The sequence below is a fragment of the Phalacrocorax aristotelis genome, chromosome 24, assembly GCF_949628215.1.
Source record: "Phalacrocorax aristotelis chromosome 24, bGulAri2.1, whole genome shotgun sequence".
Taxonomy (NCBI): domain Eukaryota; kingdom Metazoa; phylum Chordata; class Aves; order Suliformes; family Phalacrocoracidae; genus Phalacrocorax; species Phalacrocorax aristotelis.
The window spans coordinates 7171030-7195662 of NC_134299.1; the positions used below are offsets into that span (position 1 = coordinate 7171030).

General features: G+C 64.6%; 4 protein-coding genes and 1 long non-coding RNA gene across 14 annotated transcripts; 2 read left to right on the forward strand and 3 right to left on the reverse strand.

Moving 5' to 3' along the window:
* Positions 1–859: 859 nt before the first annotated feature.
* LOC142068202 (calsenilin-like) lies at positions 860–4681 on the forward strand. Its single transcript, XM_075117470.1, has 7 exons — positions 860–1712; positions 3096–3220; positions 3322–3391; positions 3496–3566; positions 4047–4154; positions 4323–4427; positions 4544–4681. Exons 1-7 carry the CDS (start codon positions 1610–1612, stop codon positions 4679–4681), a joined length of 720 nt encoding a protein of 239 aa, XP_074973571.1. The 5' UTR covers positions 860–1609.
* Positions 1687–5816, reverse strand: LOC142068203 (uncharacterized). Of its 4 annotated transcripts, none has more exons than XR_012664219.1 (3): positions 5688–5816; positions 2634–4911; positions 1687–1701 (listed from the first exon to the last, which is right to left on the reverse strand). It is a non-coding gene; the product is annotated as an uncharacterized LOC142068203 (long non-coding RNA). The 4 variants fall into 4 exon arrangements; XR_012664218.1 differs by having other exon boundaries at positions 5657–5816; XR_012664220.1 differs by having other exon boundaries at positions 2634–4713; positions 5688–5815.
* A 100-nt stretch (positions 5817–5916) lies between these two features.
* LOC142068192 (oxaloacetate tautomerase Fahd2a, mitochondrial-like) lies at positions 5917–8724 on the forward strand. Of its 4 annotated transcripts, none has more exons than XM_075117451.1 (8): positions 5917–6020; positions 7168–7359; positions 7437–7653; positions 7731–7790; positions 7881–8040; positions 8199–8307; positions 8388–8475; positions 8563–8724. In XM_075117451.1, exons 2-8 carry the CDS (start codon positions 7175–7177, stop codon positions 8623–8625), a joined length of 882 nt encoding a protein of 293 aa, XP_074973552.1. In that variant the 5' UTR covers positions 5917–6020; positions 7168–7174; the 3' UTR covers positions 8626–8724. The 4 variants fall into 4 exon arrangements, with proteins under 4 accessions (XP_074973552.1, XP_074973556.1, XP_074973553.1 ...); XM_075117452.1 differs by having other exon boundaries at positions 5943–6020; positions 7023–7359; XM_075117453.1 differs by having other exon boundaries at positions 5962–6020; positions 7048–7359.
* On the reverse strand, positions 8718–18977 carry LOC142068175 (glycerol-3-phosphate acyltransferase 2, mitochondrial-like). 4 transcript variants are annotated; one of them, XM_075117418.1, is made up of 22 exons: positions 18636–18673; positions 17477–17571; positions 16424–16564; positions 16089–16202; positions 15782–15855; positions 14427–14537; positions 13782–13910; positions 12759–12858; positions 12547–12683; positions 12287–12386; positions 11889–12095; positions 11667–11777; positions 11309–11394; positions 11099–11217; positions 10631–10701; positions 10270–10534; positions 10041–10189; positions 9583–9915; positions 9376–9496; positions 9130–9183; positions 8951–9006; positions 8718–8875 (listed from the first exon to the last, which is right to left on the reverse strand). In XM_075117418.1, the coding sequence occupies exons 4-22, from the start codon at positions 16200–16202 to the stop codon at positions 8759–8761; spliced, it is 2454 nt and encodes an 817-aa protein (XP_074973519.1). In that variant the 5' UTR covers positions 16424–16564; positions 17477–17571; positions 18636–18673; the 3' UTR covers positions 8718–8758. The 4 variants fall into 4 exon arrangements, with proteins under 4 accessions (XP_074973519.1, XP_074973521.1, XP_074973520.1 ...); XM_075117420.1 differs by having other exon boundaries at positions 9583–9654; positions 9838–9915; positions 16089–16564; XM_075117419.1 differs by lacking the exon at positions 18636–18673 and adding an exon at positions 18914–18977 and having other exon boundaries at positions 16089–16564.
* Positions 18978–21716: 2739 nt separating this feature from the next.
* On the reverse strand, positions 21717–23834 carry ADRA2B (adrenoceptor alpha 2B). Its single transcript, XM_075117434.1, has 2 exons — positions 23804–23834; positions 21717–23705 (listed from the first exon to the last, which is right to left on the reverse strand). The coding sequence occupies exon 2, from the start codon at positions 23525–23527 to the stop codon at positions 22382–22384; it is 1146 nt and encodes a 381-aa protein (XP_074973535.1). The 5' UTR covers positions 23528–23705; positions 23804–23834; the 3' UTR covers positions 21717–22381.
* Positions 23835–24633: the final 799 nt, after the last annotated feature.

Consider the following 24633-nt stretch of genomic DNA (forward strand, 5'->3'; position numbering starts at 1 on the left):
GTTTGGGGACCCAGGGGGACGCGATGGTGTTGGGGGGCCATGGGCACGGGATGCTGTCAGGGGGCCGTGGGGCCGTGGGAGCCGGGGGGACAGGATGGTTTCAGGGGGCCGTGGGGACGGGGGACTCGGGGGGATGGGATGGTGTCGGGGGGCCGTGGGACCCTGGGGGTTGGGATGGTGTTGGGGGGCTGTGGGGTTTGGGGACCCGGGGGGACGGGATGGTGTTGGGGGGCCGTGGGGACGGGATGGTGTTGCGGGGCCATGGGGACAGGGGACCCGGGGGGACGGGATGGTGTCGGGGGGCCGTGGGGCCGGGGGACCCGGGGGGACGGGATGGTGTTGGGGGGCCGTGGGGACGGGATGGTGTTGCAGGGCCATGGGGACAGGGGACCTGGGGGGACGGGATGGTGTCGGGGGGCCGTGGGGCTGGGGGACCCGGGGGGACGGGATGGTGTCGGGGGGCCGTTCGGATGGGATGGTGTTGGGGGGCCATGGGGACGGGATGGTGTCAGGGGGCCGGGGGACCTGGGGGGACAGGATGGTGTTGGGGGGCTGTGGGGTTTGGGGACCCGGGGGGATGGGATGGTGTTGGGGGGCCGTGGGACCCTGGGGGTTGGGATGGTGTTGGGGGGCTGTGGGGTTTGGGGACCCAGGGGGACGGGATGGTGTTGGGGGGCCGTGGGACCCTGGGGGTTGGGATGGTGTTGGGGGACTGTGGGGTTTGGGGACCCGGGGGGATGGGATGGTGTTGGGGGGCCGTGGGACCCTGGGGGTTGGGATGGTGTTGGGGGACTGTGGGGTTTGGGGACCCAGGGGGATGGGATGGTGTCGGGCGGCCGTGGGGACGGGGTGGTGTCGGGGAGTGCTGTGGGGATGGAACAGCCCTGGGGGACCCCTGGGGGCAGTGAGGACAGGGCTCCCCAGACACGTGGGACCAACGTTCTGGGGACCCTGGGGACAGACACCCCGTACGGCCAGGACAGACGTCTCTGGAGCCTTGGGGACACTGAGGACAGACATCCTGGGGGGCTGGGGACACCCCCACCCACCTCAGTTTCCCCCCCAGGTGCTGGGGGGCCCTTCCCACCACCCCCCCGGGTGGGTCGGACATGCCAAGGGGCGCCGGGGGGGCAGACGGACACAAACCCAACATATTTTTTTACCCCATTTTCAGGCCCACCCACGCTTGGTTCGGGCTGCCCTGGTTTTCCAGGCTGGGGCAAAGGGGGCACCCACGGGTGCTGCGGGGGGCGGCGCCCCTACGTGACCCCGGACTCCCTTACCGGAGGAAGGGGAATTAATAAAATAAAATAAAATAAAATGAAGCGAAATGAACTGAAGTGAACCAAAGCGAGGCGAGGCCCGGGGTGGGGGCAGGCGGGGGGCGGAGGGCGGGGGCCCGTGCCAAGGGAGGAGGGCAGGACGGGACGGCGCAGGCAGCGCTCGCCGCGACGGCACCCGCTCACCGCCACCCTCGCCCCCACCCCGGGGTGCCCCGGGTGTCCTTCTCTGGGGTGGGGGGGACACGCACACGCACGCACCCCCACCCCCGCGGGCACAGAGGACACCCCGACGCTGGCGTGTCCCCCCGTCCACCCCGCCACCGGCCATGGGCATCCAGGGCATGGAGCTGTGCGCCGTGGCCGTGGTCATCCTCCTCTTCATCGCCGTCCTCAAGCAGTTCGGCATCCTGGAGCCCATCTCCGCGGAAGGTAACACCCCCCCCCCATTAATTTTAATTAATTACTTTATTTTCAGCCCCCGCAGCACACCTTGGGGTGTCCCCATCCTTCCCCCCCCCCCAGCTAAAGGACCTGTTGGGCCTGTAAATGCTCCCCGTGGGGTAAAACCTGCTCTTTTGGGGGGGCAACCTCTCTGGAGGAGGGTTTGGGGGTGAAGTGCAAGGGTCTGGGGGTGTGGGGCGAGCCGGCAGCCCCCCGCCCTGCTCCCCGCACTTGCCGCGTCATGGCCCAGCCTTGCTCTGACCTTCCCCGAGGGGCTGGGCCGACTCCAGCCCCTCCACTCTCAAAACACCCTGCTGAGGGGGTGCTGGGGACCCCCCCAACTCCACAATAACCCCCAAACCCCTTCTGAGGGGTGATGTGGGGGGCCCCTGCGCCCCTGTTAACTCCTGGGAACCCTGAGACAGGACAACAGGGACCCCCGAATCTCCCCAAGGTGGGACGTCGGGGGCCTCTGAGCCTGCATTAACCCCGACCCCTCCGGAGGCCGATGCTTGGAACCCCCAGCCCACACTGACCCCCAAAACCCCCCTGAGGTGGGACACTGGCGGCCTCCGAGCCCACATCGCCCCCCAAAACTCCCTGGAGACAGGACACTGGGGAGCCCCAAGTCCTGCATCCACCCAAACCTCCCAGAGATGTGATGCTGGGGACCCCCAATCCCCCATCGACCCCCAAACCCCCCCAAGATGGGACACCAGGGACCCCCAATCCCCCATCGACCCCCAAAATCCCCCTGAGATGGGGCCCCCCGACCTCAATCCCACCGCAGCTGGGCAGAAGGGGCTTGGCGCTGCCCCTTCCCACCCCAGCAAACCTGGCTTGGCCGGAGATGGGGGGGGTTAACCCCAACCCATGGCGGCACCCCGGCGTTTTTCGGGGCATCCCTACCGGTGTGGCACAGCGGAGCCTCTCCCCAGCCCAGCCAGAAGATCCCGATATCCCCATCTCGGCGCTGAACGGGTCCGCAGGGGCTCCCCAAGCTGGAATTATTAATGAGCCATCATTTATTAATTACCTTCCGCCAGGCCGGGCGCAGGCGGGAGGGAGCATTAGCGGGGTCGGGGTGAGAGAGGCGGCTCCGAGACGCTCCGTGCCCTGGGAACGTGCCGCCGGAGACGGGCAGGGGTTCGGCGGCTCCTGGGGAAACCCTCCGGGTCGGCCGCCTTTGCCCTTGGGATGTGAAAGCCAGAACGCTCCAGTTTTCCTCCCGAAACGAGGGGAATTTGGGGTCTGCCACCAGATCGGGGGGTTTGGGCTTAAGCCAGGTTGGATCCGGATGGGAAACGGGCTGGGATTGAGCACAGGATGATGCTGGATCCATGGGGGGTCTTTGCCGGCGTCTCCCGGCAGACAGCGGCGATGCCGAGCTGGAGCTCTCGGCCGTACGGCACCAACCCGAGGGGCTGGAGCAGCTGCTGGCGCAGACCAAGTTCACCAAGAAGGAGCTGCAATCCCTCTACCGCGGCTTCAAGAACGTGAGTGTCGGGGGGACCCTCGCCCCGGCCCCACACCGCTGTGGCCGGGGAGCAGATTTTGGCAGAGCCGGGGTTCACTGGGCGCCCGCTCTCCTCCTCAGGAGTGTCCCAGCGGCCTCGTGGACGAGGAGACTTTCAAGCTCATCTACTCGCAGTTCTTCCCCCAAGGCGGTGAGTCGGGGGGAGCCCTGAGGCCGGCATGGGGGGTCTGGGGGTGCTGGTGTGTGCTGGGGCCGAGGGGGGCTTCACCGGCTCTCGCCTTCCTCCCCTCGCAGACGCCAGCACCTACGCGCACTTCTTGTTCGACGCCTTCGACGCCGACCGCAACGGGGCTCTCTGCTTCCAGGTGAGCATCCCCGTGCTGCTTCCACACCGGGGAAAGCCGTGCCGGCACCGCGCTCCTCGAGCCGCGGCCGGCTGTAAGCGTGCCCAGCAGCGTGATTCATCAGATCTTCCTCCTCGCCCGCGTGCGGTCAGGGATAAAAGCTCGGCACAGCGGCGACAGCCAAAATCTTCGGACCTCTTGACGGCGAGAGGCTGCGCCGGGCGAGTTCCAGGCACTGCGGCAGGGGTGTCTGGCGGGGGGGGGGGGCCGGCGCTGGTTTTACCACGGTGATTAAAAATAGCTACGAGCGAGAATAGAAATGGGATCAATAGGGAAAAAAAATAAATCCCCTGGGCGTCCCGCGATCGATGGCAGCACCGCGGCACTGCTGGAGGGGGGTGAGCAGCCGAGCCAGGCAGGACACGGGTGCCTCCTCGGTGTCGGGGCGTGCCGGCGGTGCCCGTGGGACGTCCCCGCTCACGGCTGTGGTTCCTCCGGCAGGATTTTGCTGTTGGCCTCTCCGTCTTGCTGCGGGGAACGGTGCACCAGAAGCTGAAGTGGGCTTTCAACCTCTACGATATTAATAAAGATGGCTACATCACCAAGGAGGTGACACAGGGACGGGGCAGGGGCAAGGACTGGGGGGGCCGGGCAGGGTGGGAGCATCATGGGGGACACCCAGAAAGGGATGGTGATGGTGGAAATGGGTGCTGGGAGATGGAGGTGCCCTTGTTCAGAGGGTTCTTGTCACCCTGTCCCCGCTCTGTCCCCTCCTAGGAGATGCTGGAGATCATGAAGTCTATCTACGACATGATGGGGCGCTGCACGCACCCCGCCCTGAGGGACAGCGCGCCTGCTGAGCACGTGGAGTTGTTCTTCCAGGTGAGACCGTCCAGCGTTGTCCCCTCCTGGCAGCCACCCAACCCTGCCATGTCACGGGCCGGAGCTGCCATCCCCACCGGGGACGTCCCCACTGAGCCCCTGCTGTTCCCTCACAGAAGATGGACAGGAATGGCGATGGCGTGGTGACCTTCGAGGAGTTCCTGGAGACGTGCCAGAAGGTGAGCAGCTCCACGGAGGGGCTCCAGCATCACCGGTATCCTCCTCGCTGCCAGGCCTCTGAGTCCAAGATATAACCCCATTCCTCGTCCCGTCCCAAAATGACGTGCTGGGGGGGGGTTGGGAGAGATGGGGGATGAGAGCTCTGGTCGCCCCGGGGCCAATGGGAAGAGGGGGACTGGGGGCTCTGATGTCTCCCTCCTGCCCCGTCCAGGACGAGGACATCATGAGCTCCATGCAGATCTTTGAGAATGTGATCTAGAACCCTGGACCACAGGCTCAGCCCCGCCAGCGCCTCTGCCAGCACCTGAGGAGAACGGTCCTTTTTTTCTACTATTTGACACAAAATGAGAGGTTAAAGGAAAGAAAAAAATAATCCACCTGGCTCCCGGCACGCTGGTTACAAGAGGTGAGAAGAGATATGGATTACTTTGCTGGCTTATGCCCCCCAGCATGGTGCCCGGTGATGCCCACGCCCCCCAGCCAGCCCCATTTGGGGGGGGCAGAGCCCCCCCGGCGAGGATCCCTGTGCCCCGAGCAGGGCAGGAGGCCTCACCGCAGCACAAACCCGGACCCCTTCCCCTGGGATGCGAGCGAGCCTCCGGGGAGGGGACCTATGGCAGCCGTGAAGCCGCAGCTCCTGAAGGCCGACCAAAAGCACACGAGCCCCCACCCCGTGCATCGCTTGAGGGGACCCACAGCGGTGAGAGAGGCGGCTCCCCACCTTTGGTGGTACGAGGAGAAAGGGTTTATTTTCTAAATAAAACAATCAGTGATGACTTAGGGATGAAACATGCCCGGGGAGCCGAGGGGGAAGCAAGGCCTGTGCACAGCCCGGGGGGGCCGGGAGCGCAACCCCGAGCCCCGGGGTGGCGGTGGCAAAGGCGGCTTCGCCGACGGAAGCAGCGGGACGTGGCCGGGAGGGTTATTTGGGTTATCGCGCTTTTTTCCTCCTCACACACGGGGCGGGGAGGCCAGGCCGCTCCTCAGCCAGGTCCCCGGCCCGGCCCCCCCCCGCCGCCGCCGCCGCCGCCTGTCGCTCGTTCACTCACTGCGCGTGCCCATGAAATAAAGGTGACAAACCCCCGCCTGGGCGCGGCTCGGTCCCGTCCCGGGGCTCCGCCGGCCCAGGCCTCGGCGCCGTCATGGCGGCGCTGTCATGGCGGCGCGGCGCTGTCATGGCGGCCGCTCTCCGTATCCCAGCAACGCCGCTGCCCCGCCCCTCCACTGGGGGCGGGGGGGGTGTGTGGCCGGACGCCGCCGGCTCTCATTGGCGGCGCGGCCGGGCGAGACCCCGCCTCCGCCGCGCTCTCATTGGTCGGCCCGAGGGAGGGACGGGGACTCGGCGCGGGGACCTTCACGCGGGTGGCGCGGGGTCGGCGCGTGCCGAGAGGGGGGGCTGACGCGGCACGTGACGTAGGTTGCACCGAGATCCCCTGTGCCCCCCCCCTCCCCGGGATCGGGGAATCCCCTGTCCGCGCCCCGCCCCCCACCCCCGGGCACGGCGGGATCGGGGCAGGATTGGGGGGGATCCCCTGGAAGCGGCACTGTGCAGGATGGGGGGGGGGTGTCCCTGAGATCGGGGGGCGGAATCGGGGGGGGATCCCCCGAGACCGGGGGCTGGGATTGGGGGGAGGGGATCCCCTGGGATCGGGGGGAATCCCCTGGCATTGGGATTGGAGGGGGGATCCGCTGGGATTTGGGCTGTGCAGGATCAGGGGGGATTCCCTGGGATGGGGGGGGTGTTCCCTGGGATCGGGCTAAGCGGGATTGGGGTGGGGGGAAGATCCGGCAGGTCTGGAGTTGTGCAGGATCAGGGGGATCCCTGGGATCAGGCTGAGTGGGAGCAGGGGGGGATCTCTTGGCATTGGGTGACAGTATTGGGTGGGGGCTATCCTCTGGGATTGCAGCAGTGTGGGATCAGGAGGCATGCCCTGGGACTGGGGGGATCCTTGGGATCAGGACTGTGGGATCGTGGGGGGGGAACCCCAGGACTGGGACTGTGCAGGACCATGGGAGGGAACCCTCCAGGGATCCCCACTGTGCAGGAGCAGGGGGATCCCACAGGGCTATGGCTGTATGGGATCAGGGGGAGGGATCCCTCAGGAGTGGGGCTGTGCGGGATCAGGTGATCTTCTCCCCCTCACCTGGGGTGCTGGGAGATCCCAGCTCTCTCCAGGATCCCTCCCATGCTAGAATCCGTTCCCTGCCCGGGACGGTTTTGCTACTGTACTGGGGACCTGCTCCCCCCCACCCCCCAGAGGGATCTACTGTCCCCAGGCTTCCCTTACTAGGGTCTGCTCCCCTCCTGATCTGTCCCATGCTGGGATCTGCTCCCCTCCCTGGGGAATCTACTCCATCTTCACCAAGGCCCCTGGTGCTGGGATCGCCCCTCACTCCAGGCCCCTCCTGTGCCAGGATCTGCTCCTTCCCCCCTCCACAGGGATCCAGTTGGGGGGGGGGGGGGAAGCAAAGCCCCCATCCCCAAGCACCCCAGCGTGGGGGCCAGGGCCAGGATCCACTCGGTGCAGGATTCTGAGGATCTGGCCCGCGGCGCCCGCAGGTGAGGGATGCGCCTGCCCGGGGCCATGCGGCTGGTGCGGTTCCGGGGGGCCGCAGGGGGCGAAGCCCGCCTGGGGCTGGAGGAGGCGGCCGGGGGGAGCGTGGTGGACCTGAGCGCCGCCGAGCCGGCGCTGCCCCGCTCCATGCGCGCCTTCCTTGAGAGCGGCCAGCACGGCCTCGCCGCCGCCCAAAGGTGGGTGCCATCGCCCCAGCACCGCCGGCACCGCCGCCGCACGGGGCCCCAGCGCTGAGCCCCGGCCGCCCCCGCAGGGCGCTGGAGTCAGGCCGGCAGCGGCTGCCGCGGGACAGCGTGCGGCTCCTGGCGCCCGTTGGGGACCCCGAGAAGGTGATCTGCGTCGGGCTCAACTACCGCGACCACTGCCTGGAGCAGAACGCGAAGGTCCCCAAGGAACCCATCATCTTCAACAAGTTCCCCAGCGCCATCATCGGGCCTTTCGATGACATCGTGCACCCCGAGGAGAGCAGCGTGAGTACCCCCGCCGCCCCCTCGCACCCCCCGCCCCAGCCTCCGGCCCCTCCAAGCGCCCCGTTCTCTCCCCGCAGGAGGTGGACTGGGAGGTGGAGCTGGCCGCCGTCATCGGCAAGAGGGGGCGGCACATCGAGGTACCGTCCCCCACCTCGCATCCAGGGGGGATCTGCGCAGGGTCCCCCTCCATTAAGCAAGTCCCCATTGTCACCCCACCTCCCCGAAAGGAGTCATCAGCCATGGAACACGTGGTGGGCTTCACGGTGGCCAACGACGTCAGCGCGCGGGACTGGCAGATGAGGAATGGGAGGCAGTGGCTGCTGGGGAAAACCTTCGACACCTTCTGTCCCCTGGGGCCGGCTCTTGTCACCAAGGACGCGGTGGCAGGTGGGGACAGGACGGGGACTTGTTCCCGGCTAACGCAGGAGGCAGCGGGCACCGAATTTGCCCAGAAGCATCCTTTTCCCAAAGTCGGGGGGAGGGTCCCCCCGCAGCGCTATCCCCACATCCCCTCCCCGCATGACGCATCCCCCCTGTCCCCGCAGACGTCCACAACCTGAGCATCCGCTGCAGCGTCAATGGGCGTCCGATGCAGGACAGCAGCACCAGCCACCTCATCTTCAGGCTGCCCCAGCTCATCGCCTGGGTGTCCCGGTAGGTGCCGGCAGCACTGGCACTGCTTCCCCAGGGAGTCGGAGGGGACCCACGGCTGACGCTTCCCCTTCCCCCCCCAGCTTTGTCACGCTGGTCCCCGGGGACATCCTGCTGACGGGAACCCCCGCCGGGGTCGGGTTTTTCCAGAAACCCCCGGTGTTTCTTAAGGTGAGGAAAAGGGGGGGGGATGGGGCAGGGCCTCAAAAAAGGGCCAAGGCAAGTGGGGGGCGGCCACCGTCTCCCTGCCCCTCACAGAGAGGAGACGAGGTGCGGTGCGAGATCGAGGAGCTGGGTGCCATCTGCAACAAGGTGGTGTGAAGACGGAGAGGCCAAATCTCCCCCCTGTCCCCCATCGCGATGGGGCTGCCTTCCCCACCCCACGGGGGTTCAAAATAAATCCACGAGCCAGGTCCGGTACCTGCTCCCAGGTTTATTGGCGCCGCGACGGTGCTCATGGCAGGGCAAAGCGCTGGATGAAGGTTTCCAGCTTCTTCCGGCTCTCACTGGATTGGAAAGGCTGGCCGAGGTGGAGCAGGGGGCCGGCGGGGGTCTGCACCTCCTCCAGCACCTGGGGAGGGAGAGGAGCGTCACAGGGGGGCAGCTCGAGGTCAGGGGGTGCTGGCAGAGCCTCAGTCACACTTACCCCCATCTCCTTGAAGGTCTGCAGAGAGCTCAGGGCTACGCTCCTGCTCGGGTGCTCTGGAGGGAGAGAGATCCCTGAGGGAGCGCCTGCATCCCACCCTCCAGGTACCCCTAGCCTGGCTCTGGGGGTGCTGACCCCAACGCAGGAGGGATGCCCCCTGCATCCCCCACCCGACTCACCGAAACCATCCTCCTCGGCCAGGAATTGCAGCAGCGCCTCACCGCAGGCTGCCTCTGAGGGTTGGGGAGAGAGGGAGGGGGTCAAACCCCAGTGCCCCCAGCTCCCAGGGTGGGCACAGCCCCTCTCCCCCCTCCTGGCGCAGAGCCAGGGCTGCAAGGGAGATGCAGCCGTGCCTCAGTTTCCCCAAGAGCCAAGTGGGGCTGGTGTGGGTGGAGCAGCAGTCGCCCACCCTGTGGGGGTCCTACCGGGCTGGGGCCAGCTGGGGTGGTCCAGGAAAGCCACAGCTCTGGCGTAGGTCCTCAGCACGGGGCTCAGGAGCCGGCAGAGGAAGAGGAGGAAGCCGGGCGAGCCCTGGGGCTCCTTGAGCTGGACGGGGGAAGCCAGAGTTCGGTGAGACCGTCCTCACCCTGCCACAGAGGCAGCCAGGACAAGTCAGGGGACACCCCGAGTACCTTGAAGTAGCGCCTGGGGACCTGATCCTCGCTATCGCTGTCACTGAAGTCCATCGTCACCCACTGCGAACCCTTGCGGAAGGGCCACAGGGCCAAGTCACAGTCTGAGCACTCGCTCTCCAGCCAAGCCACACGTGGGGGCCTCCAATTCCACCCCGTGGGGACCCCAGTGCCTTCCCAGCCAGGACCGGAGGCTGCAGTAAGGGCTGAGCCAGCCGTCCGCAGCATGGGGAGGGGGTCCCAGGAAGCACCCACCTCCTCAGCCTCCAGCAGCCCACAGAGGATGAGCTTGTCCACGATGTCCAGGCTCTGCAAGTCGAGCGACTGGCAGGGCTGAGGGAGAGGAGGAGAGTAGGGAAAGGGCTGGCAGGGAGCCAGACCTCCCGGCAGCCGCACAGGCAGCGGTGACAGGCCGCTTCCACGCGATGGCAGTGCCACCCCGTGCGGCCAGCCCCTACCTGGAACCCCAGCAGGTTTGGGGGCAGCAGCAGGAGCAGCTCCAGGGTCTCGTGGTACAGCTCATCGTGGCTGAACACGATGCCGGAGGCTCTGACGGTCGTCTCCAGGAAGGGCAGCATGTCCATCAGCAAGGCGAGGATGGCGCAGGCTGGCGGGAAAGTGGTGTCACCAATTCCCACAGCGTCACTGATCCCTCGTGTCACCGACCCCCCACACCTCGCTCCTCACCTCCCACCGCCTCGCTGGCAAAGACGGGCAGGAGGGCAGCACTGTGGTGGCCCAGCTCACTCAGGGCCTCCGCCGAGACCCTGGGGACCACCAGGATGTCACCGACAGGGGAGAGGTGGTAGAGGGTGAGGTGGGATTCAAGCAGGAGGAGGCTGTGCTGCACCAGAACACGGAGCTGCCCTGAGAAGCCCACGTCGCGCTGGCGCAGCAGGATCTCCTCCAGCAGCCAGGCAAAGTCCAGCATCAGCTGGGAGAAGAAGACGCCCTGGAGGAAGAGGAGGATGAGCTGGCTCCCTACATGGGGGGCGGCTCTGAAAGCCTTGCTCCTAAAGGAAGAGACATGGACACCTCCTTGTCTCACCTCCCGGTGCTTGTGCAGCAGCAGCGTGGACGTGATCCCCACAGCCATGATGGCGGAGCAGGCAACGCTGTCTGCAAGGGAGCGAGAGGCTCTCATTAGTCGTGGCTGAGGGGATCAGCCCCCCGCCCTGAGCCCAAAGGGAAGGGAGGGCAGCGGTGGTGACCCAAGGGATGTCACCCAGCAGGTGCTGGGCTGCTCTGCCCCCCTGCCAGCCCCTGGCTGTTTATGCTCTCCATTTCCAGCCGGGGAACACAGGCTGCCAGGCAGCCGTCACCCTGCCGGCTGCATCCCTGCAGCACCCCGAAATCACCGGTAACGGCACAACCACCTACGTGCTGGCGCAAGCACGGGGAGGCCGTCACAAGGCGTGACTTGGCAGGGCTGGATGAGTGCGGCTGACCCGCAGCCCTGCAGGGACGGGCAGACGGGTGGGCGACAGGCTCCTGCCTGCCCCAGCAGACCCCTCACCGCTCAGGGAGTGCAGGCCCAGCTTGGTCACCAACATTTCCTCTTCTGCCTCCAAGCCGGCGGCCGTTGTGGGGCCAGGACCCCAAATCTCTGCCTTCTTGCCATCCAGCTGGCTGGGGCTGGAGAAAACGGGGTGAGAGGGGTGAGAAAGTGGGGCTGGGAGCTGACGTTGGAGGTGAGATGCTGCCCTGAGGCTCAGCTCCTGCTTACCTCCTGCCGAGGATGGTGGGCAGCAGCAGCTCCTCCAGCAGCTCCCCCTTGCAGCTCTGCCTGGTGAGGTTTTGGGCTGCAAACTCCTGGGAAGGACAAAGGAGCCTGTCAGTGCTCACAGCTCTCGGCGCCAACAAGCTGACTTGATCCCTTGGGTCCCGAGGGCCCCCCTGAGCGCTGCCCCATTGCCCCAGCACCGGCTCCCCCAAAGAACACTGCATCCCCTCCAGCCACCCCAAACCCCCCACGTCCAACCCACAGGGGCTGAGATGGCAATAAACATCACGGCAATAAACCCTCCTCCGGGGCCGAGACGGATCCAGCCAGGAGCCCGGGGCTGGACACCCCATTACCATACCTGTAAGGAGTATGGCTGGGCGAAGTCTACCCGGGCGCACCCGCGGATTCGGCACAGGGCCCGGCACGCTGCCCAGAGACAGGCACCGATGCCGAGCGGCCGAGCGCTGCGCTGGAAGGAGAGGGGACCAAAGCATTAACGGGGCGACGGAAACGAACGCCGCTCCTCGGGGGACACACCCGGCGATGTGGGTGCTGCACCCGCACCGGCAAAACCTCTCACCGCTCCTTGCTGGTGCAAAGCACCGGGGGCCACGTCATAGGCGATGCCCACAGGGACCAGGATGACGTCGCGGATGGCGCCGTCCCGCATGGCTTGATACACCAGGGCCAGCCACTCCCAGGCAGGGGCAGAGAGGCACTGGGTGACGGAGGGCTCTTCCAGGAAGATGAGCAGAGGCTGACGGCTCCTCAGCACCTCCTCAACGTACTGGTGGGGGAGACAGGGTGAGGCTGGGGGGTACCAGCAGCACCCCGGGGATGCACCAGAGCCGCCAGCATCCATCATATAGCTGAAAGGCTTGGCCAACCCATGGCAGAGACACCCCAGATGCCTTTGCCGAGTGCTTTCGGCACTTGGAGGGATGTTTTGTCCCTCCCGGCACCCTGGGATGGACCTACCGCAGCCAGGACAGCTCCTGGGAGCTCTTCGTCCCAGTCACTCAGCATCTGCACCATCCTCGAAGGCAGGAAAATCCCTCCCAGGCGGCTGAGCAAGGCTCTGCGGGGGAAAGGAGACACCATGGGTGCCCACCTTGCATGGGGCCATGTTCTCCCCCATTTCCCACACCGGCTCAGGGGCATTGCAAGTGCAATTCCCTCTTCCATACGCAAGGGCCTGGCCGCGGGTCGGGCTCGAGCAGGCGTCGGCCGTGCCTTACCGGAGGCGGGGGCTGCAGAGCTGGCTGCCCACCGTCACCCTGGGCACCCCCAGCCCCTGCGAGAAGAGGAGGGAGGAGAGGAGCAGCCCGTCCAGTTGGGATTTGTGCGTCGAGAGGAAAACCAGCGGCACGTCGGGCTGCAAGGCAGGCGGGCAGGGCTCAGCGCCTGGCAGCGAGGTGCAGGGCTGAGAGCAGCTCCCCGGCCTTCCTACCGTTCTGGCGGCCTTCAGCACCATCTCCAGCTGCCCTTGGTGGAGCTGCACGCTGAAGAAAAGGTGGTTCAGGAGCTTCAGCAGAGCCCAGTTGCATAGCCTGCAGGAAAACAAGCGAGTGAGCAACCCCGCAGGGGCCATGGCTGCCCCCAGACCCCCAGAGACCTTATCCACACCACCCTTCCCCGCCTCAGTTTCCCCATCCAGGCAGCAAAGGGGGTTGCATGAGACAGCTCAGCCCAAAATGTCAGTTCTCGGCTCCCGTAAAGCAAATAAACAGCTTTATTATAAATTAAGTTAAAACATTGAAGGCTGGATGTGACAAGACCACCCCCTTCTCCCCCTGGCAACAAAAGCCGAAGTCAATTACCCCTCCATCTCCCCATCCTCCCGCACGCTGTTTACGGGAAGGATCCGAATGCTTTTATCCCCTGGGTAGTTTCTTCCTTTTAAATACTTCAGACTGCTCAGAGGGTTCTTTTATTACAGCTCAATCAGACAAGCAATTAGGCTACAATGCAACCTTTAATTGCCAATTTCTCAATGACAGGAGGTAAAAAAGAAAAGGGGTGAGCGAGAGAGGGGGGGGAGAGAAAGGGAAAGTTCCCTTTCGCTTTGATTTCCATCCTCGCAGTGGTTTTTTTTTCCTCCCTCCCTTCTCCACTCCCGTGTCAGATTCCAACTCCCTGGAAGGAACTGGGGGAAAATATCACCAGGGAGCTGCACAGGACCCCAAGTGCTGCCTGCCCTGCTGGTGCGACCCTGGGCTCTCTGCACACGTGTCCCCCAAAGGGTCCACGTGCCACCCCCCGAAGGGTGGCTCGTGGGAGCAAGGCACCGAGCCACCGCTCAAAGTGCATCCTTTGGGGTTTAATGCACAAATTAAGAGCGTGAGTGACCCGGAGCAGTGGAGAGGGACTGGGAACACCCCAGCCAGGAACTGGGATCTCTCCGGGAGGAGGTGGGAGATGCCCGTCAAGGGGGACCCGCACCCACAACCCTCCCCAGACAGGGAGCGCAGACCTCAGCAGGAGAGGGGAGAGCGGGGCCTGGATTTCAGCCAGGATCTTGAGTACTGTCTCCTTCCACCGCTGGTGGGACTCGCTGTCCCCTCTCAAGCCACGGGACTGGCCGGTAGCAAGATCCCGCACCCTGCGAAGGGGATGGGGAGGAGGTGGGAAGCGGGAGGCAGAGCAAGGGGTTACGAAGCATTCTGCATCACAGTTAATTACAGCGTACTGGCTGCCAGCCTCCTGCGGCGTAATTAGCGCTGGCGACGGCTTAGGTGACAGTTGCCTGACAAGGCCACGTCACCCCAGACACCACGTGCTCGGGATGGAGCGAGACCGGGAGAGCCTTGGCTGTGTCCCGGGGCAGAGCCCAGAGTCGGGTGAGCCAGTTCCCCGCCAAACGGGTGCACCGGCCCCTTTCGGGGGTGCCGAGCGTGGGGGGAGCGGCTGCAAAGCCCCTTCCTCAGGGTGAGCTTGCGGGAAGGGCGCAGCGGCGAGGAGGAGCTGGCAAATCTCCGTCTGCCGGGAGCAGAGGAGCGCACCCCTCGCTCCAGTGACCGAATGGGATCCCGGAGCAGTGGGAGACGAGGCTGCAGGACCTGGGTCCTGCAAGGGTTGTAGGGGACCCCAGAGAGCCCCTCTGGCTGCTCCCACCTACCTCCTATTGCGGCAGATCCTCGCGGGGAGGTCTCTAGGGATGTCAGCAGGAATTTTCCACTCCCAGACAGCGAGGAAACCACAGACCCTTCGGACCAGCCAGCCCCGGTACCTGAGCAGGCAGACAGAAAGCGATGTCCCAGTGGTTAGAGGCGTTTCCAGGGTGCTCACCCTCCCTCAGACTGGCTCTTTGCAAAGATTTGAGTTTTTTCTGCCTGTTTTACAGCTGGGAAAATGGAGGCACCAGCAGAGCGATGCTCCTGGCCACCCTGGTCCTTGCAGCATCGCTCCCTGCACTGGAAGGAAACCTGCAATTGCTAGAAACACACAGGGGATGCTGCAGAGGTGCCAAACCAGGGTCTTTTCCAAATCTGTCCCCAAATCAGAGCTAGGCGGCACCCAAAAGGGATGTAAGTGAGGTTTTAGGTATCATAGAGTGTGCAGAGACCCAGCAAAAGTGCTGCAGGTGGTCGGAGAGGAACACGGGAGCTTCAGGCCTTCGCTGTTCCGCTCGTGATCTCAGCCACCCATCACCGGGCTCTTTTTAGCCATCCCACAACTCCTGAGTCGCTGCGAGTGGAGATGAATTATTCAAATAGTTTGAAAGCTGGAGCTGGGATATTTCAAGCTGAATGGAGTATAATGACCCGATTTGGAAAAATACAGCGCAAAATTGCTAAGCCACCAGGGACTGCTCTGAAAGGGGAGAGGAACCGAAGGAATCCAGCACCTCCGGAACAAAAAAATATATCACACATTTGGCAAGGAAATGGCTCCTGGGCTCCATGTCAGCTCCTCAACTGGAGGAAAAGGCTGGTTGACACCAGCTGGAAGTCTAGAGTTAGGGCCCGTGGGGAGCAGGAAGAGCAGGAGGGGTTGGGGAAGAGGCCGTTTAGCCTCTCCCCAGGGCCCGGGAGCCAGGCTGGCTCCAAGCGCTGCGTGCGTGAGCTTGTCCTTGTGCCGAAGCCAGAGAGAACGAAAACACCCCCAGTCCCCCTGCCAAGCTCTTCCCAACAGCATCAAGATACCAAGTTTTGTTTAAAAAAAGAAACAACCCCAAACTCTGTGGCCGACTTCTCCTCCAGCCCGAGCGTGACAGGAGCCAGAGGAAGAGGCCAAGCCCTCTCTCCTCTGCTGTTGTTAGTGCTCTGCGCTTGGAGATGCAGCTTCCAGCCTTTCAAAATGCAATGAACATAACTCCTTCTTGGACTAATTAGGGGCACGGATGGTGGGAGGCAGCCCCACACACCTGTGCAGCAGGGGAAGGGATTCAGACAAAAGGGAGAATAAAACCTGGGGGGAAAAAAGGAGTGGTTTGCCCAGCGTTCCCTAACACAGAGGTCATCCTGTCCTCACCGTGTGTCCTCCTCCGTCACGCGGATGGTGTTGCGGAACCTGATAGATGAGACCTGCTTGTAGTAGAAATCATCCTGGAAGGAGAAAGCGGGGTCAGCTCTTATGGCAGCAGCGGGTCTGCCTTTGAAGGAGGAGAGCTCGGAGAGGTGGGGAGGTTTTCGGCTGTGCCTGCCCCGCTCCTGCCCTCCTGCCGGGCACATGAGACCCTTCGGATGGGGCTCGTCCTATTCGCCAGCATCCTGCGATCCCAAACTCCCTTTCCCAGGCAGCTCTGCGAAGCCCAGAGTTTCCAGGGCCACACTCTTACCCAGCTCTTTGGGGTGCAGGTCTGACAGCAACGCCCCAAGAATGGACGGGATTTGCCCAGAAAAGGGATGAAAATTTCCAGTTTCTGCTCCGAATCGCAGATCCAGGCTTTCATCTGAGGAGGGAAAGACAGACGGGGAGGAGGGAGGGATGGCACAAACCCTGCGTGCCCTGGAAATGCCAACTGTTCGCAAACGCTCCCCAAAATGTGCTCGCACTGTAGGGAAAAGTCCTGTTACTGGGGAGAAACAAAGCAGACTTATCTGGGATCGAAGGGTCAGCCACCAAGGGGAGACTCAAGCTGGTTTCCCCCACCCCCGAGGGGACATGGCCCACCTCTGCGGTCAAGGAGTCGCCTTCGCTCCCCTGCTGCTGTCACCAGAGGGGATCCAGACGGCTGGGATCAGCACCCTGGGGTGCTCGGGCAGCAGGCTCTGCGCAGGTATGAGCCCTTGGAGACACGTCTGTGGAGCTCAGCTGGGGGAACATGGGCAAAAGGGGGTCAGTGAGAGCTGGGGGGGGCACGCAGGGAGATCCCAGACCCATCGTCCCCATCCCGCCTGCAGCAACCAAGGCTGGCAGCAAGCGGGAGACCCTTCCACCACCATAACCAGAGCCGTGGGGCAATGGGGCGACGCCGGATGGGACCCACAGGGTGCTGGGGAGTGGGCACCAAGCCCTTCTCCCCACTTCAGGCCTTTGCAGGGAAGGGACCTGCTCCTTAGCAGGGAAACAGATGGTTTATAGCACAAGAAGAGAGGAGGGGGCAGGAAAAAACCCCAGCCCAGCAACCAACGCGCCAAAAACCCTTGGGGAAAGAATTTATTCATCGTAATCAAGCTCCTGTGCTGCTACAATTGACTTCTCCCTCCCACACCCTCCTCCCCCCCGGCAAGGAGATGCTGATCTGTACCTGAAAACCCCGCAGCGCCTGCACAGCCTGCCCCGAAACACTGAGACCCCACCCCCCGGCCAGCCTCAGCCCCCCCAAAATCGGGCTGGGGGCACCCGGCATTGCCCACCAGTGCTGGGAGAGGGGCTGCTTGTACAGACACACCCCCCCCCCCCCCAAGGCATCAGGGGCTTTTACACCATGTCTACACCCTCCCTTTGTTGTGGGGTAGTTTTAAGGAATTTTAGTCCCCAAAAAAAAGAGAGGGGGGAAAAAAAGAAAAACAATTTGGTTTTAAATGTTGGGTGGGTGGGGGAAAAACAAGGTGGGAGAGAAGGAAACCCCAGCGAGGTTTGGGACCCACCGGGAACCCTGCCAGCATGAAGCTGTGGCCAGATTTACCAGGGGGTGCTCAGGAAGTGGGGGGAAAGGGGTCACCTCCCCCCTTGTTTGGGGATCCCCTGGGTGCCCATCCTTGTCCCCAGGGAGTCACGTACCTCCGGGACTGGCTGTCACGGGCGGGGGGACAGCGCTGGCAGTCCCTCAACTGGGGGGAGAAGGGGCACCGGGGGTGCTTGAGGATCCTGGAGAACTGAAGGCAGAAATCGGCAGAAAGGCTTATTTTGGAAGGTTTCAGTTGCTCACAGGGAGCTGCTGGCAGAGGGCACCCCATGGGCCCCACAGGTGACACACCCCACACGGGCCCCACGGGCCCCATAGGGCCTTGGGGGGGGGGGGTGTCACACACCCCACACAGGCCCCACACGGTTTGGGGGGGATGTCACACACCCCACGGGTGCTATAGGGTCTTGGGGAGGGGGGTGTCAGACACCCCACACGGGCCCCACGGACCCCATAGGGCCTTGGGGGGGGGTCAGACACCCCACACGGGCCCCACGGACCCCATAGGGCCTTGGGGCGGGGTGTCACACACCCCACACAGGCCCCACACGGTTTGGGGGGGATGTCACACACCCCACGGGTGCTATAGGGTCTTGGGGAGGGGGGTGTCAGACACCCCACACGGGCCCCACGGACCCCATAGGGCCTTGGGGGGGGGGTCAGACACCCCACACGGGCCCCACGGACCCCATAGGGCCTTGGGGCGGGGTGTCACACACCCCACACAGGCCCCACACGGTTTGGGGGGGGGTGTCACACACCCCACGGGTGCTATAGGGTCTCAGGAAGGGGCGTGTCAGACACCCCACACGGGCCCCACGGACCCCATAGGGCCTTGGGGGGGTGTCAGACACCCCACACAGGCCCCACGGACCCCATAGGGCCTTGGGGGGGGTGTCAGACACCCCACACAGGCCCCACGGACCCCATAGGGCCTTGGGGGGGGGGTCAGACACCCCACACGGGCCCCACGGACCCCATAGGGCCTTGGGGGGGGTGTCAGACACCCCACACAGGCCCCACGGACCCCATAGGGCCTTGGGGGGGGGTGTCACACACCCCACACGGGCCCCACGGACCCCATAGGGCCTTTTGGGGGGGGGGGGTGTCACACACCCCACACGGTTTGGGGGCGGTCACGCACCCCACGGGTGCTATAGGGTCTCCGGGGGGGTGGGTAACACACCCCACCGGATCTCGGGGGGGGGGAGGGTGACCCCCGGCAGCCCCCCAGCCCCGTCCCCCCTCTCTCACCCGCCTCAGGCCCGGCCGCTCCCTCCCGCTCCGCCCCTGGGCGCGTCCGGCGTGAGGGGCGGCCTGGGCCGGGCCTGGGACCCCCCCGGGGCCTGGGACGCCTTTAGCCCCCCCCCGCGGCCTGGGACCCCCCCGGGGCCTGGGACGCCTTTAGCCCCCCCCCGGGGCCTGGGACCCCCCCGGGGCCTGGGACGCCTTTAGCCCCCCCCCGGGGCCTGGGACCCCCCTCCCCCCCCCGGGGACACGGCCCGCACCCCCCCACCCCAAACCTCCAACACCTCCAGGAAACAGCAGGAAACCGTGGGGAGCCCAAATGGGCTGAATCTGCCTGAAAACGCCCCAAAAAAGGGAACGTTTTTCACCTGCCTGCCGGGGCCGGTGCTCCCCCCCGGGGGCTGGCCCTGCAGACCTGCCCTCAAGCGCAGCTGAGCGCTTTTATCCCTTAATCGTCCTCCGGCGGGGAAATAATAAGGGGGAGAAAAAGAAAAGACAAGAAAAGGGGGGGGGGGGGAGAGAACAGACAAGAAAAAGGAAAAACATAAGAAAAAACCCACCTTACTCACTTGGAAGAGGAGGGAGAGCGGGGGGGGGGGGCTGCTGCGATACCCGGGGGCTTTTGGGGGGGCAAGAAATGGGGGGCGGAGGCGTTTTGGCCAGACCCTGCCAGCCCTGAGTCCGTCGTCTCCAAAAACGGGCCCATTCACACTTTTTCTGTCTTTTTTCTCACTTTTTTTTTTAAATTTTTTTTTATTGCTTTTTCTGGCTTTGTCTCACTTTCTGAGGGACCCCAGTAACAGCAAAGCACCTTCATACCATGCCACCCATAACATATCACCCAAACGGGAAGATTTCAGGCAACCCAACCCATTTTTATTTTAAATTTTTAAACATTTGAGGCAGAAATGGGCTGCCGGGGCTCCCCCCACGCCACAGTGGCTATGGTTACCGTATCTTCCCTCCCCGGCTTTTATTGCTCTGCCATTAAACCCAAATACAAATAAAAGCTTTCGCAGCCATTCCCAGCTCCTTATTTTTAAATATTTGAACAGGAACATGCATTTTTCCCCCTTGAAGAAATATTCCCCCGCCCCCCCGGCCAGCTTCACGCCTGACCTTCCTCCACTAGTGAAAGTGGCCAAATTCTGTCAAAACTCCCAAAAAAGAAAATACAAGATGGTGGCAGGGATCATCCCAGGCGCTGGCGCCGAGGGCTTTGGCACGTCCATTGTATTATTATGATATTTCATCATATAATTAACCGGCGGTCATTGAAAGGCCAGCCCCGGGGACAAGCCCTGGAGCAGCCCCAGCAGAAGCAGGCTGAGCCCTGGCAAGAACTCATTGCACCTCACAGCATCAGCCAAGCTCCCTGCGAGCGATTCCCACAGCCGTTTAAGGCAGCACCTTCATCCTGGTCCCGGTTTGGGCCCTGAGCATCGCCCCCCCCCAGCTCAGAACCGGGGCAGCACCCGGGGAGGATGTCAGCAATTAATATTTCTGCTTAATTAACCTCCCCCTCCTGCCGCTTCCCAGCGCTAATGAGGGGATGTCGATTATTCCGGCGGTGATAACGGCGGGTCAGCGGCACGGCAGCTTCACCGCAGGGGCCAGCCACTGCCCCGAGCACTGTGGGACGGGGAATAACCCCTCCGCCAACCCGTTTTAACCTATTTTTCAGCAAAAAGCTCACCCTGCTTGAATTTCCACAGCCCTTTTTTTGTGGCAAACCTGGTTCTGCTGAGCATACCGGCGGGGGGGGGGGAGGGGGGGAATTAAGGAATTGCCATGGCAACTTGTGGGATGTTTTGGGGGAATTAGGGGGGAGTGGAAGGGGGAGAAGGTGGGGGGGCAGAGCTGGCAGTGTTGTGGGTATGGGGTGGGCAAGGGATCCCATGGGGCCATGCCCAGCCCCATGGGGCCATCCACATCCCTGTGGGACTATGAACATCCCCAAGGGGTCACGGAAATCCCCATGGGGCACGGCTAGCCCCACAAGAACACGCTCAGCCCTACAAGGACATGGCCAGCCCCACAGGACTGTGCCCAGCCCCACACAATCATAACATACCCAGCCCCACAGGACCCCACACCCCAGCAATACCATGCTCAGCCCCACATCTCCCCCCAGCACACAACGTGGGGCGCGAAGGGGCTAGCACAGGCACAGCCATGGGGCAGAGGAGCCGCAGCGGGACATGGCGCTGGAGGTCAGGAGTGGGTGCAACTGCCCCTGGGGCCGGGCTGGCGGGGGTCCAGTGGCTTGGCGTGTGCAGCCCTGCAGCCCCAGCCTCGTTCACACGACCTCTCCCACCCCGAGCATCCTCCCAGCGTGCCGGGACGGGCCAACGGCCGCTGGCCGGGCCAGGCTCGTGGGGGAGGAGCAGAACAGCTGGGCTGGGAAAGGGCTTCCCAAAAGTTCAGCTGCTTTTGGGGTGGATCGAGGTGAAGTCCCACAGTGCGGTGGGGGAATGGGGCTGGCTCCGCCACTGCGGAGGCGAGCTGTCCCCGGCCACGTCCCCCGACAATGGGGGCACCGGCATGGGTGATGGTACCCCAGCGTGAGGCGTGATACTCTGGTGTGGGTCACCGTGCGCTGGTGGGGGTCATTGTGCACCATCATGGGTCATGCTGGACCAGTGCGGGTCACGATACCTGGGTGAGGGTCACCGCACGCCGCTGTGGGTCACCGTGCGCCACCGTGAGTCATGGTACAGCAGTGGGAGTCACGACACACCGGTGTGGGTCGCAACACGCCACCATGAGACATGACACACTGGCGTGGGTCGCGCTACCCCGCTGTGGGTCACAATATACCGCCATGAACCTCAAAACACCAGCGTGGGTCACGATGCTCTGCCGTGACCCACGGTTACACCTGTGGGGGTCATGATACGGTGGTGTGGGTCATACTGGTGTGGGTCACAGCACCCCAGCCTGAACCGCAACCTGCAACATCCCCAGCCCCGCAGCCCCTGACATGCATCACCCACACCCCAAGTGGGCAGCACAACCCTGTACAAGACACCCGCGAATTCCCCATATCAGCCACCTGCGAATTCCCACCCCACCAGGGTCCTCCGACCCCGAGCTCTGTCCCCATCCCGTCGGGTTGAACGTTCTCGCGGCCGGAGGGCGGCAGCTGCAGAGATTTATTCTTTGGGGTTGTTTGGTCTATTTTTTGGTGGTTTTTTTTTTTTCAATTATTATTATTGTTTATTCCTCCCCGGGCGCTGCCATAAATAACCGCCCCCTCCCAGACATCGTGTTCCCGCTCTGCCGGCACGCATTCCTCCCAGCCACGCTGACAGCCGTCATGGTCCGCCGCTCTTGTCCCCAGCGGTCCCCAGGGATGGGGGGGGGGGGGTGACAGGCACCCCCTGGGACCCCCCACATCCCCCTCTTAACAAAAAGTGACATTTTTTTCTTATTACAAAATATCTTTTATTGTTAAAAGGCCACGGCGCCTCCTATGGGGGGGTGGGGTCCGCCTGATGCTACTGGTCTTGGGGAGAGGGGTCGTGGCGTGGCAGCACGTGCCCCCCATCCCGGGCCCCCAGGGGTGGGCAGGCACCAGCAGTGGGGTGGCGGGGGGTGGGGGGAACCCATCATCACTTTGTGGGGCTCCAAATCCCCCCTCCCCAAACCCAAGGGCTGTTCCAGGCGGCAAGCGCAGCCAGGAGGAGGAGGAGGAGGAGGAGGAGGAGGAGGAGGAGGAGGAGGAGGATGAAGGGGGCGGCCGGAGCCCCTCACCAGGGCGTCGGGGCTCGGCGGCGGCAGAGGAGGCGCCGGAAAGCCTTGCGGAAGTCCTGGTTGAAGACGGTGTAGATGACGGGGTTGAGGGAGCTGTTGCAGTAACCGATCCAGAAGAAGAACTGGAAGACGCCGTCGGGGACCTTGCAGCGCCGGGGACAGAGCGCGCCCAGGCTGTAGAGGAAGAAGAACGGGAACCAGCAGAGGACGAAGACGCCGATGACCACGGCCAAGACGAAGGTGAAACGCTTCTCCCGGTTGATCTGAGTCTTCCTCCTCCAAGGGTTCAGCGCCGGCGGCCGATGTGCCAACACCACCCGCCCCGTCCCGGTGGCCAAGGTGTCCCTGGGGCGTCCCCTGGGCTGCGGCGACGTCCCCGCCCCGGGGTTGGAGGACGTGGGGGGCTCCTCGGGGCTCAGCAGCGAGGTCCTGTCCGCCGGTGGGCAGGTCCCCGGGGGGTCTGCGCCGGCCGGGGGGGTGACGCTCGGTGGCACCGACCCCGACGGTTTGGCGCTGGCAGGGCGGGAGCAGTGGCGGCGTTTGGCGATCAGGTAGATGCGCAGGTAGACGAGGATCATGATGAGACACGGGGCAAAGAAGGAGCCGACGCTGGAGGAGAGGACGTACCAGGCCTCCTCGTTGAGCTTGCACTGTGGCCTCTCCCCCGCCACCGCCTTCTTCTCCCCCTTGTAGACCAAGGGCGGGAGGGAGATGACGGCGGCGATGGTCCAGACGATGAGGATGCTGCACTTGATGCGCCGCGGCGTCCGCTTGGCGTTGTACTCGATGGCGCGGCTGACCGACCAGTAACGGTCCAGGCTGATGGCGCAGAGGTGGACGATGGACGAGGTGCAGAAGAGCACGTCCAAAGCCAGGTAGATCTCGCACCACGTCTTCTCGAAGTACCAGTAGCCCAGGAGCTCGTTAGCCAAGGAGAAGGGGATGATGAGGGTGGCGACCAAGATGTCAGCGGCCGCCAGCGACACCAGGAAGAGGTTTTGGGGTGCCCGCAGCGAGCGGCTGCTCAGCACGGCCATGATCACCAGCACGTTGCCCGTGATGGTGAAGAGCACCAGGAAGGTGATGGCGGCGGTGATGGCGGCAGTGGCTTGCACCGAGTAACCGCCCTCGGGGCCCTCCATGGTCCCACCGGCCGCGGGGTCCGGCCGCCGGCGCTCAGCGGTGCCGCGGGGTGCGGGAGGACGGGGCCGTGGGGTGCTGGGGGACGCCAGCGTCCCTTGCCATGGTGCCTGCCCTGCCTGCGGTCGCTGCTGCTGCCGGCACCCCTAGCCGGTGCTGCCCGCACCCTGCCCGCAGCCCCTTGTGCTGCCCGCACCCCTGCCCTGCCTGTACCTCCGCTTTCCCACACCTGCAGCCCTGCCTTCCCCTGCCCGCACCCCGCGCTGCCCTGCCCGCACCCCGCCCCGCCCGCACCCTGCCCGCACCCCGCACCCCGCCCGCACCCCACCCCGCGCTGCCCTGCCCGCACCTTGCGCTCCTCGCACCCCGCCCCGCCCGCACCCTGCCCGCACCCCGCACCCCGCCCGCACCCCACCCCGCGCTGCCGCTGCCGCTGCCGGCGCCGCCTCCGCGGGGTTTTAAGCGGGCGCGGAGCGGGGGGTGGGGGGTGGGGGCTGAGCCACCGCCCCCGGGGCGGGACCGGGCGGCACCGGGGGGACACGGGACCGGGCTCCGCTCCGGCCCCCGCTGACCCGCATCCCCCCCGCTACCTGCATCCCCCCATTACTTGGAGGGGGGCGGCAGGTACCGGTAAGGGATGCGGGGGCCCCAGGAGGGGGTGCGGGTACCAGGGAGGGACGCCGGTCCCGGGGAAGAAGGTGTGCGGGTACCATACCCCTCCCTGGCACCTCCAGCTCTTCTCCAGCACCCGCATCCCCCTTCCCCAGCACCCACATACCCCCCGGGACCCGCACTCCCCTCCCCTCCCCAGCACCCACATCCCCTCCAGGACCCGCACCCCCCCCTCCCCAGCACTCACATCCCCTCCGGGACCCGCACCCCCCCTTGCCGGGACCCACATCCCTCCCTGGTACCCGCACCCCCTCCGGGTCTCCCACATCCATTACCGGTACCTGTCGCCCCCCTCCAGCACCCACACCCCATCCCTGGCACTAGTACCCCTCCCTGGCACCCATGTCCCCCCCCCAGCACCCACAGATGCCGGGGAAGGGGCGGTGGGAAGAGCCGGGCCCGACCTCCACCTCCCAGAACTGCCACCCCCGGGGTG